Consider the following 18,920-nt stretch of genomic DNA (forward strand, 5'->3'; position numbering starts at 1 on the left):
ATCTAACATACATGTTGTGGCTTTTGATGTTTCGATAAGTTTTGTTAGCTCTTCATGACCTATGACAGCGAAGGATTGAAGTTACACGTGAGGAAAATTATGAGACACTGTTTTCTGAGGTACTGTGACAGATGTTTGCATAATTCAAATTTTATTTCTGATTATTTCAATTTTATCAGTAAAGAAATTTATGAAGTCATTACTATTGTGCTGCGACAGAATATCTGGTTCAGTTGAGGCTTTATTCCTAACCAATTTAGCCACAATACTGAATAAACACCTATGATTGTTGTGGTTATTTTCTATGAATTTGCTAAAATATGCTGACCTGGCAGCATTTAGTGCCTGTCTGTAGCTATAGACACTATCCTTCCATGCACCACGAAATACCTCTGATTTTGTATTCTTCCACTTGCGCTCCATTATCCGAGCTGCTCTCTTGAGAGCATGAGTGTGATCATTGTACCATAGAGCAGGGCTTTTTTCTTTAATCGAAGGGGGGCGAGACTATCAGGAGTGCTAGAGAAGACTGTATTTATATTTTATGTTATTTCATCAAGTTCTTCTAGACTTTGGGACTTATTGAGTGTATGAGATAGATTTGGAAGATTATTAGTGAAGCTATCTTTAGTGGTCGAAAGAATAGTTCTACCTGAATTATAGCGTGGTGTAGATAGAGTAACATTAGTTGATCGCAGCATACAAAAATGAGGTAATGATCTATCTCATCGCTCTGCGGAAGAATTTCTATAGTATCAGCATCAACTCCATATGACAGAATTAAATCTAGCGTATGATTATGGCGATGAGTTGGTCCTGTCAGATTTTGTCTGACTCCAAGAGAGTTGAGAATAGGGCTATTTCAACATGATTCTCAGTGGGTACATCACTGAGTGGGGAGAAACGACTGGAAACCCTAACAGGAATGGGAGAGTGGTGTCACTTTGCTGAGCAAGTATGCCGCCGAGACGTCACCCAAACGCCCTGCTGTGGGGGCTCTACAGCCGGAACCAAAGTGTGTGTGGTGCTCGCTGTACTACCCACATCCGAAATAGTATCTACCGGCTTCTCTTTCTCACTGACCTCCACTAGCGTTCAGTTACGTGTCTCTAACTCATTGACCTCCTCTGTTAGCCTGACTAATTCCTTACATTTATCACATGTGAATCCCTCACTGCTGACGGAAGGAGCTATCATAAACATGTGACATGAAATGCAAGAAGAAATAACATGAGCGTATGCGACTTACCGCAATTTTTTGTTGTTTTTGTTGTTGGTGGTTCCTGAGCTGTGAGGGTTTGAGATCGATGTGAATCCCTTACACAATTGTTTGTTGTTATGGTTGTTCTTGATAAGCGGTGCTTTGAGATCGATGCAATAATCCGTGTAACACAGAGGATAAAAATGGCTGCGCGCTGTAAAATGCACGCAGTTTAATCGTGTTAAAAATAGAAAGCGGATGCACGCAGAAAATGCACGCAGTTGAATCACGGTAAGAGAATAATGCGGGGGCAAACCCGATGCGCGCTGAAAAATGTCAGATGTTAAGGATTAAAAGATGAAAACGGATAGATAAACGATGCTAAAAAAGCTAGCAGGCTACAAACACAGACTCGAGCTAGGCGCCAGCAGCAACAGGTAAAATACACACAGATGTAACAGTAGAAAAGCGGAAAAACCCGAAACACGTGGTAAAATGACAAAGGATAAAATGATTAACGTATGAGAATAAGAATAAGCAATGCTAAGCAGGCTACAAACACTTGAGTGTGCCGTCAGCAACAGGAACAGAAAGCGTACAGGAGGCGTATGGCAACTTGCGTAGTTTGTAACTTTATTTTCTGCACAGAGGTGCTGATGTTACTTGCGGAAAGACGCAGCCAATGTGAACATCCAACGCGACCGCCCCTCTCACGCGCCACTCACGGAGGATGTGTGAACCCGCGTGACCCTGAACAGATGAGACGTGCCCGTTAACACTTGAAGAATGGAGAATAAAAGCAAATGTTTATGTGTATTTTCTTTAAAGGTTCGGTTTTCATCATCGATTTATCTTTTATCAAAAGGTTCTTCAGCTTTTGTATGAACCCATTGATTCTCAGTGTGATAATGCACAGTGAATATAGGATTTCTAAAGGGCAAAAAGGCCTATAGACCTTATTCACGCTAGCGCCATCTTTGATTTTTTATGGGAATGACAACGTGGCTGAGGGATAGACTTACCATCTCAAACAACAGAATTTTCTTTTTCTTTTTTGGGGGAATATCCCCTTTAACTACATGGTAAATGCATAAGAACGTACACACATGCATCAAACCGCATGACACAGAACCAAACTCTAAGTTGTTCTCTGTGTGCAACACAAAGGGGTAGTATGATATGTACAGTCAAAAAATTTTGATTGCTAACTGAGCAAAACAATTACACATCTATAAAATCTAACCAAGAAAGAGGAAATGGGACAAACACTTGTTTAGTTAACAAATGGTCCACTGAACAGTGATTCTAACATTACTATAACAACAGAGTACCATATGACCGATCAAAAAGCCAAACGTGACTTATGTTCAAGAAGGGTGGTTTATGGGTTGTGTAAAGTTAACTGCGTGTATGTGTGTTACAGGGGGACATTCTGGGCCTGTGGAGAACCGCAGCTGTCAACCTCTCCTCTCCAACACACACACTAACCACACAAACAAATGAGGCATTTTGAAAACATGCTTGCCTACGACCAGAGAAAGAGATAATTTAATAAGTCAAAAGACTCTGGAATACAATTATATACATATACATACATAATGTAAATGCTCACAGTAGACATTTGGGGAAAAATACACAAAAGATTACTGATTAGTAAAGCAAACTGTCTCTCTCTTTTTTCTCTTAAGACAAATTTACTATAGTCTAAATTTGTTTATTTAATCATTCCAACATTTGAATTATTTTATATTAATGTATTGTACTTTCAGGCAGAGCATCCACAGAGAAACACCAATGCTTCACAATTAAAGAGAAATAGCATCTGAAAATCCTCACCTAACTGAAATGTAACATTTTCTACATGTTTTAGACCTGTCTCTCTCTCAAGCCTTTATTTGGTTAAAATCTAGATCTGTCTGTCTCTCTAGCCTTTATTTAGTTAAAATCCATTTCTGTTCAGTATCTCTGATGTCTGCTACTAAATGAGTAAGTTAATTTAATTCAGCACACAAAGGGAGCTGTTTTTAGGCCCGAGCTCTTGAATTTTAAGAGCTGAATACTGCAGTGAGAGCTGGGATTTAATTTAACATCCATCTAGATTCTGATTTCAAAACTATTGTTCAAAGCCAGAAGCATGAACCTTATCAATAATCATAACTTGATGTACTGTATGTTCGAACTCAGTGGAAGGTACAGGAAAAGAATCATATAGTGGCATTGGAGAGGTGGGCTTCAGTGGGAGAATTGAAGGCCGGAGATTATCTATTGCGAGACAGATGAGTCACTGGAGCACAGCCGAGAGCGCAGACTCAACAGTTACTCTAAACACTAACACAGCACAGACATTACTGCATTGCTTTTATACTAGTATTATTATAAGGTCCTCTAGTACTAAGGAACCCACACACTCCCTTTGATCAACATAATATATTGTTCATGAGGTGCTCAATATACTTTATATGGAATTTCTCAATATTTATCGGCAGATATTTATGTAGAATCTGGTTATTTTCCCCACTTTTGGTACAAAATATATTAAAATGGCATTACTGTATGATATTACTAGACCTGGGAAAAAATCTGGATTAATGGGTTGATAATGTTTATTTGTGCAGTGGCAATTCACAATATATATATATATATATATACAGCTCTGGAAAAAAATTAAGAGACCACTGCAAAGTTATCAGTTTCTCTGGGTTTGAGTAAAATGAACTTTTTTGTTTTATTCTATAAAGTACTGCACAACATTTCTCCAAATTCCAAATAAAAGTATTGTCATTTAGAGTGATTATTTGCAGAAAATGACAACTGGTCAAAATAACAAAAAAGATGCTGTGTTTTCAGACCCCTAAAATGCAAAGAAAACAAGTTCATATTAATTTTTAAACAGCACAATACTAATGTTTTAACTTAGGAAGAGTTCAAAAATCAATATTTGGTGGAATAACCCTGATTTTCAATCACAGCTTTCATGCATCTTGGCATGCTCTCTACCAGTCTTTCACATTGCTTTTGGGTGACTTTATGCCACTCCTGGCACAAACATTCAAGCAGCTCGGCATTGTTTGATGGCTTGTGGCCATCCATCTTCCTCTTGATCCCATTCCACTGAGCCTCCGCTTCTGAGACCATCAATCAACGCATCTTACCACGTGGCTCGTTGTGCATGACACCGCGGAGACTCCCAGCATGTGGAGGCTCATGCTATTCTCCGCGATCCACGCACATCTTACCACGTGGCCTACTGAGAGCGAGAACTCCTCGTGACCATGAGGAGGTTACCCCATGTGACTCTATATTAACACACTTAAAAAAAAACAATGTAAAAATACCACAAATACCTTATAGGCACACAGCATCTACAACATAATTTAAACCCAACCCCCCCACCCCATCAAAAAAACAGGGAATTCCAATATGTACATATAATGATCTTACCTTTTGTAGGCTGGTTGGGTTCAACTGAGTTTTGTCGATAATCTTTATTGCAACCTAAATATACAATACACAATTAGAGATTTGATACAGCCTGAGCTCCAAATCAAATGACATTTTTCTACTCCAGGTAAACAGGAAACTTCCAGATTGTTTGAAATCAAAGCTGATATAGGGCCATTTTTTCATTTATTCATTAGCAGATGCATTTATCCAAAGTGCCTAATACCACATTTCAACTAATAAGAATATGTCTGTTTTTCACTTCCAACATTAGAATGTTAAATATTAAAGAAGAAAAAAGACAAATTTATCCATCTGATTTCATCAATCATTCATTAATCAGCACCAAACCTTTACATAGTATTATTCAAGTAAGTTTTGCAACTACAATGCAACTAATGTCTATGAAAACCTCTATTCAGTAAAAGGCCTAATCTGGTAACTGGGTCATTGACAAATAAAGTTGTCCGAGGTAAGAAATAAGCTTGAAACACTTGTGTTCATAGAAATGTAATCTTTGTTTCAAATTGGGTTTCATACATGACCAAAAACCTTTGTAGCATTCTCTAAAAAAATAAATAAAAACAAATGTTTTAAAAATGCCATGTGGTGTAACCATAATGTAAAGAATTTGTCTCAGGGTTACTCCACATCACCTGAACAAAATATGCCTTTTCATAAAAAAGTCAAAATAATAGATGTTTTAAAACTTCACACACAGTCTTGAGGGTCCAAAGTGGTCCTCTTTGTTTTATGGTTTTTGTCAACATAAACAACAAAATGGCTACCTACATGTTAGTTATACCACATGACTTGGATTTGGTGGACAAACATGTTTTTAAATATAATATATAAAATAATATTAATCATATTTTAAAACATAGTTGTTTCACTGCTTATTTATTTTTATTCTTTATTCTTATCTTTTCTCCCCAATTAGGAATGGCCAATTCCCAATGCGCTCTAAGTCCTCGTGGTGGCGTAGTGACTCGCCTCAATCCGGGTGGCAGAGGACAAATCTCAGTTGCCTCCGCGTATGAGACAGTCAATCCGCGCATCTTATCACATGGCTTGTTGAGCGCATTACCGCGGAGACATAGCACACAACTCACCACGTGCCCAACTGAGAGCGAACCACATTATAGCGACCACAAGGAGGTTAACCCAACCTGACTCTACCCACCCTAGCAACCGGGCCAATTGGTTGCTTAAGAAGCCTGACTGGAACTGCTTATTTTTTTTAAGAATAACTAATAAAAGATTATTCTGCACTACTCATGCCAGCATTTCTTTTTTTGTGACTTTAAAGTGACATTAAACTCAGAAACTGAAAATAGAAGAGGTGTATGCAAGTAATAGTTTTATGTGAATTGTATTTTTTTTTATGTATTTTTGAACAATTTATTACATCTGGACAAAAACAACTGAGTCATGTTATTGACCCAACTATAGTCATAGTCAAATTTGCCAAAGTCATACCTCTACTATATACATAATAATATAATATACGTATGAATAGATATGAAGAGAAACCTGTCTCAGGATTTTAAAAGTATTCCTAGCTTCACTATGGCCATGAACACACTGCAGCTAAATGTGGTTGTGACTTCTCTTCCGAGTGCTTTGTTTCTCTGTGTACACACAGAGTTTGGTTATCAATACAATTGACAACCAAATTCAATCTCGATGAAAAAAAAAAAAAAGAAAGGAAAATTAGGTAGTTACAACTGAATTTTCTTTAAATCCACACAGTGTATTCTGAATAAAGAGGGTCGCACACCAGACGCATCTTTTGGATGACATGGCGCATTCTAAATGTCGGCATCGCCCAGCTACGATTCTGGAGGCTGCTCAAATTTCTGCCGCACCACAGAGCACAAACTCGCATCGATTTCTATTAAATTAGACCCAAATCATTATCAAATGACATAGATTATTTACTCTAACCATCACTGGATGATATAGTATATTGTGTATATGCATACCTGCCAACACTGGATTGTGAAAAATAGGGAGATTGTATGATTGTAGTGTTGGGTTCGAGTCCACCTTATTCGAGTCCGAGTCAAGTCCGAGTCTTTAATCAATCGAGTCTGAGTGGAGTCCGAGTCCAAAATGGGCCCGAGTCCAAGCCGAGTCCAAGTCTGAATGAATCTGTTCATGAATCTGAATTCAAATTGTAACTGTAAACTCAACATCAATATTTTAAGCTTATTTTAACTTTCACAGCTAAGAAAACATAATTGTCAATATAAATGTAACAAAAACACCTTTATATTTTATGATTCGTATCCTGCTGAACAAACTTCAAAGTGGTTTCAGAATGAAAGCATTTGCTTTAGGTATATGAAGACAAAACTGTCCTTCAACACACTTCTTATTGTGTTCTGGTGACATTTCAGTTTTTTGTTGTTTTTTCCCCTCCACTCAAAAATAGACTAAAGAAAGTGAAAGCTGTATTAGTCATTACAACCAGGATTATTATGTTTCGAATTTTAATTTCGTTTATTTCTACTTCATTTTCAATTTGTCCTTTCAATTTAGTTTAATTTTATCTAAAATTATCCCTATCTAAAGAAATATTATATACTGCCGACTGGTTTGGGAAAATAATGAGTCAACACAGTAGTAATTTGCACTCGCTGAGAAGTTACACAACTGACAGGACGACACAGAGTGCAAGCGCTAAGCGCATGATACATTTCAGCTGATTTGCTGAAGACTAGAATGAACGTTTCATCAAATCAATGTGCGACGCAACAAAATTAATTTTTTTCTCTGCAAACGATACCAGAGACAATATTGAGAAGGACAATGAGGAGATTTAATTTAAGAAGAAAATTCTGTGACCCTACCAAAAACTGGGACTATCCTGTGTAATAAAACGGGACAACTGGTCACCCAATCTATAATTAAATTATTAACAAAGCATTTTGCTGCCCAAAATAACTTCATATTTCATTGTGCATTTTATTGTGGAAAAAACTGTAAAAGAACATATTTTAAGCAACTCGTCAATGCTTTTAAAATAGAAAAACAATAAATAGGTGCTGTTTATCTGTTTTTCATAGTTGTAGTCTGCTTTAGCAATAACAATTTTTTTCCCGACTATTTAAAAAGTTACAGTAAATTCATCAAGGACCAGTTGTCAGGTCCCCTGCCATGCGAAACTGCCTTGTAGTCTCTAGTACATTGGCTACATACCTGTCTTTATGTGTTCGTTGTGCCAGCCACCTCAGTAATCGATGTTATATAGCAGTCTCTGTAGTAACATTCAAGCATATTGGTTGACTGAGTGTGCCCCTCTGCAGGTGCGTTTGCTCAACATGGTGAAACAAACTCTGGCTACGTCTACAACATATGGGGGTGCTACAACTTGCAGACAGAGTGTCCATTTATTTCTGTTTCGTTATTTTTATTTAATTATTTTGTTCATTGCATCACAAATCAAATGCCATGGACTCGGCCTGACTCGGAAAAAAATCCTGAGTCCCAAAGGCTCGAGTCCGAGTCCGTGACAAGTCCAAGTCCATTAAAATTGGACTCGTGAGTCCGAGTACGAACTCGAGTACCCCAACTCTATATGATTGTATAAAATAGGCGTGGATTGTATGTGTGATGAACAGCAGCCGGTGGAGTATCTGGTGCCCCACTAGGGTACGATGGTGCCGCCATAGGAAGCAGTTACTAACACAGGCTGCGTAATATGCATATAGGGAGCGACAGTACTGGTCAGTAATACAATTATTTAAGATGAATAATATGAAGAAATTGACCATGTACCCAGATGGTCCCTTACCACATCCTTCACAGTTTTAGCAATAAATGCTTTTTGAGTTATTAATAAATAAAGTGTACACCTTTTCTTATATGCTGGGAACTTTCCAGACTCATCCAGAATCGTCTGTGATTGTTTACATGTATTTTTAAATTTTTTAAGTTTATTTTAATTATTTATTTGTATTCACATATACCTCTTGATTTTATGACTCAGTTATATTGTATTCCTACATTGTTGGATCTGTGTAATTTTGTACATCTTACTGAAAATTTATATTAAACCTTCTGTTTTTCAAAAACATAAATCCACAGTTATAGCAAAATGTGTGGACTTTTCAAACGGTTCCTTACCACACCATCCACATTAGCACGTTTCAGCAAAATATGTGGACTTTCTAGATGACCTCTTACCTCCCGTATGAAAAATGTCCAACTTGTATCAATGTTAAATTAACGATCTGGAACGATTTCACCGTGACGCCATATGACCAGCCTGCGGGACAAATCGCGTCACGTATTGATTCGATACGGGACACATCATTTCACATTTTACAGGACAGGTGGCAACCGTACCTGGAGTTCTAATACTGTACATTCTCATGAGCAAAGTGTGGATGTGGAAAATCGTGAGTTTATCGGAAAAATTGTAAATTGGGAGTACAGCCAACAAAATCGGGAGTGTTGGCAGGTATGGTATATATATCTTTTATACAGCCTCCACAATGTATTTTCAATTACAAGTATGTCTTTTTGTGGGTTGACAGCTTGAATGAAACCTGTTCATACAAATTGCATAATAAATGTCACCATTTCTAATCGTGCAGTTGCACAAGTTTCATATACTAACCTGCAAACTCATTAACGTCAATTTGTTCATTCCTAGAAAAACACAAAAACCTTCGGAACGATTGTGTGTATCTGCACTGCACCTGCCACCTGCACAGCATCGACACATGCTGTCCTAGCCGTGCTTCTCGTCCAGTGTGTGACTGCCTTGAGCAGTTATTAGCAAGTCCGAGATGGATGAATGTGTCTATTATGGTATTATGATTCTAGAATTGATATTTCAACATTCTAACACTGCATGCTGACCTGATTCTTTAAACATCTCCACATTCTATTATTGTCCAAGATTATAAAAGCCTTCTACTGCCCACTAAAATCACACTATATCAGGTTTGGTTTATAAAAAGTAAACGTGGGTGTGGAAAATTTCACACTCGAGTTGGACCAGTTTAAAAATATACCCAAAGAATAATAGCACACAACTCAGTTTTGAATATCAGCAATAACTGTCCAACATCTTATCACAAAAGTTGTGGTTCTGCCTATTTGAACTCTCTCTCTCTTTCAGTCTTTCTCTCTCACCTCTTTGCCTGTGAGGATGTGGCGGGCTAGTTTGACTTTAGCAAAGTTGCCCTTGCCAATGGTTTTAAGAAGCCTGTAGTTTCCAATGTGTGGCAAATCGTCTGAGCAAGAGGCCATGGAGTTACGACATCTCGCACCCAGCGAACGACTCGACACATTCGTCCCCTTCTCTGAACGACTCGCCACCAGAGACGCATGCTGGACAGAGAGACAGACAGAGAGCCAAATGTATTCAAATTAATAGAGTTCCACTGATAACAAATGGATTGCATTAAACAAGGGAACACATTTTGGTAGTGAAGCAAAGAGAATTGGCATCAAAGAAAGACCTCTCATTCAGAGTCAGACTCAAAGAGGCAGGCCATTTGCCTGTGCCTCTATTCTATACAGACAGGTAATTAGCTCAGATTTGAGAAATTATATGTACAAATTCAAAGTAGATTTTTAGTTTTAAAATAAGAGAGTTTTACAAAGGGAGATTGTGGTGAAACAGAAATCAGACTAATGCTACAGCACTGACTGACTGCACCAGATTTCTGAATTAAAGGGATAGTCCACCCAAAAATTAAAATTCTCTCATTATTTATTCACGCTCATGATATCCCAGGTGTGTATGACTTTCTTTCTTCACCAGAACACATTTGAAGAAAATTAGAAAAATATCTTAGCTCAGTAGGTCCTTAAAATTCATGTAGATGGTGATCGATTTTTGAAGCTCCATAAATCACAGACAGTCAGCATAAACATCATCGATACGACCCCAGCGGTTAAATTAATGTCTTCTAAAGTGATACGATCACTTTTGGTGTGAAAAATATCAATATTTAAGTACTTTTTAACTCTAAATCATCGCTTCCAGTAAGTTTCATGAGAGGGTGGAGTTCAAGCGGTCTCTCTTGAGATGTATTTGCGTTGCCATGATACAGATGTAATCTCAAGTTCCCTTTCAAGTTGGTCACTTCGACTTTATGTCATAAGCTGATGCTAGGGGTCACACCTGAGAACCCGATCTCACTCTGAGCTCCACCTCAGAACTTCGTGAGCAGAGCGCGAGTATAAAACAAGTCCAACTTCATCATAACTCGTGATTCGTGACTCAAGATGGCGCCGAGTATGGCTGCTGCGTTGCGAGCTCCGACACAACACTGTAGTGTTTTGTTTGTTTTGTTTACAATTCTTATGTTTTTTGTACTGGATGTTGTATGCCTTATTGTCTACGACAGACAAACACTTTTGGACATTGGTTCAGCAATTACACACCGCAAACCGGACTTCAGATTCCTCAATGCCGACCCGCTGTTTACAAACACGCCAGCGGAGCCCTTTGTCTGGGCTGCCCGGCCGCGGAAACACAGGAGGAAAAGGGGAAACAGAGCCGGTGTTCTCATCAGAGTAAGACGTCACGCAAATCGACCCCCACTACCCAGTATTCTGCTGGCAAATGTTCAGTCTCTGGATAACAAGCTCTGCGAGCTGAAAGCGCGGATCTCTTTCCAACGAGAGACGAGGGACTGCTGCATTATCTGCCTAACAGAAACTTGGATGTCTGCTGAGATTCCAGATTCAGCCATTGAACCCGCGGGGTTCTCCGTGCACCGAGCGGACAGAGCGAAAGACCTCTCAGGTAAAAGCAGAGGTGGTGGTGTATGTTTTAAGATCAACAAATCCTGGTGTGATCAGAGGAACGTACATTCTATCAAGTCTTTCTGCTCTCCTGATCTGGAATTTCTCATGCTTCTGTATTGACCATTCTGGCTACCGAGGGAATTCACAGTGTACATCCCACCACAAGCCGACACAGACTGGGCACTCAAGGAACTGTATGGGATTATAAGCAAGCAGGAAACCGCGCACCCTGAGGCCGTGTTCATTGTGACCGGGGACTTTAATAAGGCCAGTTTAAAATCAGTCGCACCAAAATACCACCAACATATTCGTTTTAACACACAAGGGGACCGGGTTTTGGACCATTGCTACTCTCCCTTCCGGGACGGCTACAAATCCCTCCCCCGCCCACCATTTGGCAAATCGGACCACTCTTCCACTCTGCTTCTGCCCGTTTACAGGCAGAAACTGAAACAGGAAGCACCCACCCTCAGAATGATTCAGTGTTGGTCGGACCAATCAGACTCTATGCTACTGTTTATGCTAAGACTGTTTTGATCACTTGGACTGGGAGATGTTCCGGTCTGCCTCTAATGACGACATCGAGCTTTACGCTGATAGCATAAAGTGTTTCATCAGAAAGTGCGTAGAGGACGTCGTTCCGACCAGAACAATACGGATCTATCTGAACCAGAAACCTTGGATTAATAGCGATGTTCACGCGGCACTTGATGCATGGACCACCGCTTTTAATTCCGGGAACGCGGAGGAGCATAAACAAGCCAGTTATGCCCTCCGAAAAACTATCAGATCAGCAAAACTTCAGTACAGGAACAAGATTGAAGGACTGTTTAAGACCACCAACTCTAGAAGCATGTGGCAGGGAATTAACATCATCACGGACTTTAAAGGGAATAAAAACTCCGCCGTGAACACCGCTGCCTCTCTCCCGGAAGACCTAAATACTTTTTATGCTCGTTTTGAGGGAAATAACACCGCCCTCACGGAGAGAGCTCTCGAGGCCGAAGCTACAGAGGTTAGTTCACTCTCGGTCTCTGTAGCGGATGTAACCTGATCCTTCCAACAGGTGAATATCCGCAAAGCCGCGGGTCCAGACGGCATTCCGGGCCGCGTCAACAGAGCGTGCGCGAACCAACTGGCTGGTGTTTTTACTGACATTTTCAACCTTTCTCTCTCTTTGTCTGTAGTCCCTACATGCTTTAAAACGTCCACCATTGTGCCTGTTCCAAAGCAATCCAAAATAACTTGCTTAAATATATGGTGTCCTGTTGCTCTGACCCCCATCATCAGCAAATGCTTTGAGAGACTAATCAGAGATTACATCTGCTCTGTGCTACCTTCCTCACATGACCCATTGCAGTTTGCTTACCGCAACAACCGCTCCACTGATGATACCACTGCATCTACAATACACACTGCTCTCTCCCACCTGGAAAAAAGAACACTTATGTGAGAATGCTGTTTGTAGACTACAGCTCAGCATTCAACACCATAGTGCCCTCCAAGCTTGATGAGAAACTCCGGGCTCTGGACTTAAACAGCTCGCTGTGCAGCTGGATCCTGGACTTCCTGTCAAGCAGACGCCAGGTGGTTAGAATAGGCAGCAACATCTCCTCATCACTGACCCTCAACACTGGAGCCCCGCAGGGCTGTGTTCTCAGCCCACTCCTGTATTCCCTGTACACACATGACTGTGTGGCAACACACAGCTCCAATGCCATCATTAAATTTGCTGATGATACGACGGTGGTAGGTCTGATCACTGACAATGATGAAACAGCCTACAGAGAGGAGGTGCACACTCTGACACACTGGTGCCAGGAGCACAACTTCTCCCTCAATGTCAGTAAGACAAAGGAGCTTGTGGTGGATTTCAGGAGAAGAGACAGAGAACACAGTCCCATCACCATCAATGGAGCACCAATGGAGAGAGTCAGCAGCTTCAAGTTCCTGGGTGTCCACATCACTGAGGAGCTAACATGGTCCATCCACACTGAAGCTGTCGTGAAGAAGGCTCATCAGCGCCTCTTCTTCCTGAGACGGCTGAGGAAGTTTGGAATAAACCACCACATCTTCACACGGTTCTACACCTGCACTGTAGAGAGAATCCTGACTGGCTGCATCTCCGCCTGGTACGGCAATTGTACCGCCCACAACCGCAAAGCACTGCAAAGGGTGGTGCGAACTGCCAGACACATCATCGGAGGTGAGCTTCCCTCCCTCCAGGACATATATACCAGGCGGTGTGTGAAAAAAGCTCAGAGGATCATCAGAGACTCCAACCACCCAAGCCATGGGCTGTTCTCACTGCTATCATCAGGCAGGCGGTATCGCAGCATCAGGACCTGCACCGGCCGACTTCATGACAGCTTCTTCCCCCAAGCAATCACACTTTTGAACTCTTGATCTCCCACGATCAAATACATCAGCACTGCACTTTATTACTCTTATATCTCACACCGGACTGTCATAAATTATATTATTATTATATTATATTCTCTCTTAATAACTAACTATCAACCAACAGCCTGAATGTCAATACAGTACAATACAACCTACTGTACATTCTATATATAGTATATATACTTTTTTTGTATTGTATAATGTGTATTCTATATTGTGTGTATTGTATACTGTACATCATATGTTATTATTTGTATATTGTCTCATCACTGTCACGACTACTATGTTGCTCGGAACTACACCCAAGAATTTCACACACTATTGCACTTGTGTATATGGTTGTGTGACAATAAAAGTGATTTGATTTGATTTGATTTGATAACCTCAGAACTTCTTCAGAGTCGAGACGTTTTTCACCTGACGGACACGCCTTCTACTTCTATCGCTGTGAGAGGAAAGCACCTTTCAGCGGACCTGTGCCTTCCTGCCTACCTAAAGTACATATGAGTGTCTTTCACCTGCAGTGTTCACGGTGTACTGGCGAAATCGCTGTATTCTTACCTGCTCTTAGCACATTTAGCATATAATTAATAACGATTTAATTATCTTGTGCGTTTGCTGTCTCATAAAGAGCGCATTTGCGAATTTGTCTTTTTCAAGATGGAATTCCGCAAATGTTTTCCTCCCTGTGGGAGATACATCCCGCCATCTGAAGGGCACAATCGCTGCATGTTCTGTCTGGGCCGTGCCCAAGCAGAAGCAGCGTACAGCAAGGCTCTTTGCGGTCACTGTGATCACATGAGACTCAGGACACTGCCCTCCCAGTTGGCACTATGGCTGCCCCCGACCAAAGATTTTCCTAGTCGACTAGTAGTTGTTAGTTTAAGCCATCAGTCAACTAGTTGTCATACATTTATGATATTAATTTAATTACTTAAATATATATATTTTTGGGGGGCATCAGAAAATGGTTTGAGTTCCAGGGCTGGGAAAGAATTTTATAAGTAACATTGCTAACACTGTTCTACATTAGAGAGAAATACTCAACCATAATAATGAGCCTTTAAAATATAAATTTTACAAGTGCATGCACAAAGCAAACCGCAGCAAAACTGGCAAAAGTGGTAATGATTCTGAATGTGTCAGAAATCCAGCAAGGAGGCTGTCTGAACATTTTGTTAATTTACAGAGAGAAATGCACATTAAGTTAAACATACAGTAAGTGAGGTACTAATTTAGCTTCCCCATTCCCCACAAACACTTGGATAAGCCTAATAGCGCATATTTATCTAGGTTATCTAACATTAGAGCGAGTGGCCATGCGAAGTGTCAAACGTTAGGCTACTTACATGTTTCAAATGATAAGCCATGTTTGAGGTCGATGAATGATAGGCGAACGTTTGCCTCCAGATTTTGCATGTCACCTTCTTGGGGTCATCCTTTACCCTCTCGAAATGATCCCACACTTTGGATTTCCTGCCCGACATAATTAATTACAGCATGGACCAGCCGTGTAAACTATCATGTCTGTCCGTCACTGACTGCGTGACTTCGCCAATTCCAGTGGAGTTTTTTTTTCTGCGACCAACCAACCAATCAAAACTTGGTCGACTAAGACTCGACTATTAGGGGGCAGCCCTAGTTGGCGCTCTTTGATAAGAGCCCAAACACGTCTGTGGCCCCCTGCAATGCCCCCTCTGTGGATCCCAAGGGACCATATGAGGAAGGCGTGCGTGACTCAGATATGGAGCATGGGGATTTTGAGGAGGATTTCCCGCTTGTCCCTTGCTCCCCACCTGTAGTGCCTCCACCTATGGTTTATGTCAATAAAAATCTCCGTCCCTCCCTGAAGGAGCATGGCGCAATTTTCTTTGGCATAATCCCGGATAACGATGCTGTATCTCTTGTGGCGTCTGAAAGCAAGGACTGGTCAAACTCAGTTGATGATTCGCCCTGCTGCTTCGTGAGCGGGGCAGCCATGAGAGTTAACAAATCCAATGCCGAGCTGACCCGCGTGCTTTCTTGGGTAGTCAAAGAGCTTGGACTCGAGTGGTCCCCTCCACCTGAGCCCAAATGCTCTCGGCTCGATGAATGGTTCTGGACGTGAGCCGGTACAAAACACTTCCCTGCTGCCCAGTTCCATTTTTCCCCGAGGTGCTCTTGATGAGCTCTCCAAAACGTGGCAAGGGCCGTTCTCCACGCACTCTCCCGTTTCGGGTGCTGCCGCTTTTACAATGCTTGACCATGCTGACCAAAAGGGCTATATAAAATTGCCACAGGTAGAGGAAGCTATCACCGTGCATCTTTGCCCCATGTACGCTCCTACCTGAAAATCTTGCCCTACACTCCTGTCCAAGCCGTGTAGGCTTACATCCTACATGGCTTCAGGTCGGGCTGGTGCTGCCCTGCACACAATGGCAGTGTTGCAAGTATACTAACCAAGATCTTGAAAGACACGAGCGTGGACCTCTCGCTCTTTAAGGAATTGCATAGCACGATTGATCTTGCACTGCATGCCATGAAAGTCACGGCCCAAGCCATCGGCAGATCGATGGGCTTGTTGGTGGCATTAGAGCTGCATCTTTGGCTTAACCTGTCAGATATATGAGAGGCCGACAAAATAAAACTGCTTGACACCACTGTATCACGCAGGGGCCTGTTCGGTGTTACGTTTTATGATTTCTCTGAGAAACTCCTTGCTGTCAAAAAGCTATCCCAGGCAATCAAACACTTTTTGCCTTGGCGTGCAGCAGCCGCTGGGAAGCCACCACGCTCACGCTCATCATCCGGATAGCACCCTGTTTAGTCCAGCAGCACTCCTGTCCTGGCTCCGCCCAGCCCCACCGAGCCAGCAGTAAAACTTCAGCGCCTGTGGCCGTGCCACAGAGGGTCATTACCTGGTCCATTTTCCAACGGGAAAAACCCTCAGGGATGCCAGAAGCATTCCTGACTGTCAAGGACCAGTGAAGAGGAAGTTGGAGCTTTTCTTTGTAAGTCCGGCCCAGAAGATGGCTCGGATTTCACCTGCTCTCCCCGCCCCTGGTTCTAATGTTAGCAAATGCTCTAGTAAAGAAATTGTATCTCGATGCCAAGTCAGCACGAGACAAACATACTCTCTCGAAAAAGAGCACTTTTCCTCCTAACTGTCTAAACCTTAACCCACAGCCCGCTGTAAACCACTCCCGTATTATAAACGGCAGCTCCCCGCGTCTCTTACTCAAGCCCCTATGCCTGCTCGCGCATTATGCGACCAAGTGGCGCACGCTACTGAGTGTTTCTCTGTGGGTTCTGAATAAATCATGGTTACAAGCTACAGTTCGTGAGGCATCTGCCTCGCTTCAACGGCATTCTGTCCTCCATGGTATCAGTGCAGGACGCGCCCATTTTGCACTCCGAGGTAAAAAATATCCTCGTGAAGGAAGCGATAGAGATCGTTCCCCTGTGTAATACTCACAGAGGATTTTACAGCCGTTATTTTCTCATTCAGAAGAAAGACGGTGGCCTTCGGCCCATTTTGGACTTATGCCATTTGAATCAGGCCCTTGCGAAGGTCCCGTTCAAAATTATTACACAGAAACAGATCCTCACGCACGATCAAGTGCTCGATTATGAAAGACGCTTTCTTTCATGTACAAATCATCCCTCGTCACAGGCCATTCTTGAGATTCGCCTTCAAGGGGATTTATTATCAGTACAAGGTCCTCCCCTTTGGTTTGTCCCTGACACCTCGCACATTCAGGAAATGTATTGATGTGGCACTTGCACCTCTCAAAGCAAGGGCCATTCGCATCTTGAACTACCTCGACGACTGGAGGATTCTAGCATAGTCTAGCACATGGACCTGTTGCTTGCTCATTTGCAGGGCCTGGGATTTCGTGTCAATTGGGAAAAAAGCTGCCTTGCGCCAGTGCAGAACATCTCATTCTTGGGAATACAGATCGATTCAGTTGCCATTACAGAGCCTCTCACGAACAAGCGCATCCTGTCTATTCTCCGTTGCTTGAAAATGTTCAAGCTAGGGAGTGTGGTCCCTTAGAAGCTTTTTCAAAGGGCTTTGGGTCTCGTGGCCATTTCGGCCGTGGTTACGCCGCTGGGCCTCCTTCATATGAGACCAATCCAGCAGTGGCTCAGAGCGTGAGTTCCGTGGTCCTGGACCTCTGCGCATTCTGGTGATGCAACGTTGCATCTCAACATTGAGCCCATGGAATAAGGTCTCATTTCTCCGAACGGGCATCCTGCTGTGACAGGAGACCAGGTGCAAAGTCATCACCACGGATGTGTCCAAAACAGGCTGGGAAGCCCTGTGCGACGGGCATCCAGCCTCCGGCTCCTGGACAGGAGCGAGGCAGCAATGGCATGTAAATTGCCTTGAGCTGCTGGCAGTCATTTTGGTACTGAAAACATTTCATCCAGAACAAACACGTGCTGATCCGGACGAACATTACGTGGCATATATAAATCGGCAAGGAGGTGCTCGGTTGCGTCCGATGATGATTTTGATTTCTTGTGGTGTCAAACTCAACTCAAGTCGATTCATGCAGTGCACGTCCCAGGTCACCTAAACTGTGGAGCGGATGTGCTCCCGCATCTGAAAATTCTCTAGGGCAAGTGGAGACTTCATCCCCACTCTGTTTGCAAGATATGGGAGATGTTTGGGGAAGCGGAAGTGGATCTTTTCGCCTCCCAGAAGACCACCCACTGTCGGTTATGGTACTCTTTGACCCAGGCTCTGTTGGGGATGGATGCTCTGGCTCACAAATGGCCAGTGGGGATGTGGAAGCATGCCTTTCCCCGATCTGCCTACTGCACCAAGTGTTGTGCAAAATCAGGGAGGATCAAGAATCAGTGCTTTTGGTCGCACCGTATTGGCCCAATCAAGCTTGGTTTCCGGAGCTGGTACAGCTGTTGCTTGCTCCTCCTTGGAAAATCCTACTGAGGAGGGACCTCCTTTCCCTAGTGGGGGGCATGATCTGGAATCCATGGACAGATCTGTGGAATCTGCATGTTTGGCAGCTGAACGGCCCCCATGTGGCTTAGATGGGCTGTCACACACGATGACTTACACCATTTCTCAAGCCAGAGCCCCCTCTATGAGGCACCT

At 42.2% G+C, this 18,920-nt stretch overlaps 1 protein-coding gene across 5 annotated transcripts in view; it reads right to left on the reverse strand.

Moving 5' to 3' along the window:
• LOC127439655 (MAP/microtubule affinity-regulating kinase 4-like) overlaps nt 1–18,920 on the reverse strand; it is a 66,446-nt gene that overhangs the window by 39,449 nt on the left and 8,077 nt on the right. For all 5 annotated transcript variants that reach the window (XM_051695895.1, XM_051695897.1, XM_051695899.1 and 2 more), the window contains exons 2-3: nt 9,791–9,988; nt 4,643–4,696 (exon numbers count right to left, since the gene is read on the reverse strand). In XM_051695895.1, coding sequence (XP_051551855.1) covers nt 4,643–4,696; nt 9,791–9,988 — 252 coding nt within the window. The remainder of the gene's footprint in view (nt 1–4,642; nt 4,697–9,790; nt 9,989–18,920) is intronic.

This window comes from Myxocyprinus asiaticus, chromosome 4 (genome assembly GCF_019703515.2).
Source record: "Myxocyprinus asiaticus isolate MX2 ecotype Aquarium Trade chromosome 4, UBuf_Myxa_2, whole genome shotgun sequence".
Taxonomy (NCBI): domain Eukaryota; kingdom Metazoa; phylum Chordata; class Actinopteri; order Cypriniformes; family Catostomidae; genus Myxocyprinus; species Myxocyprinus asiaticus.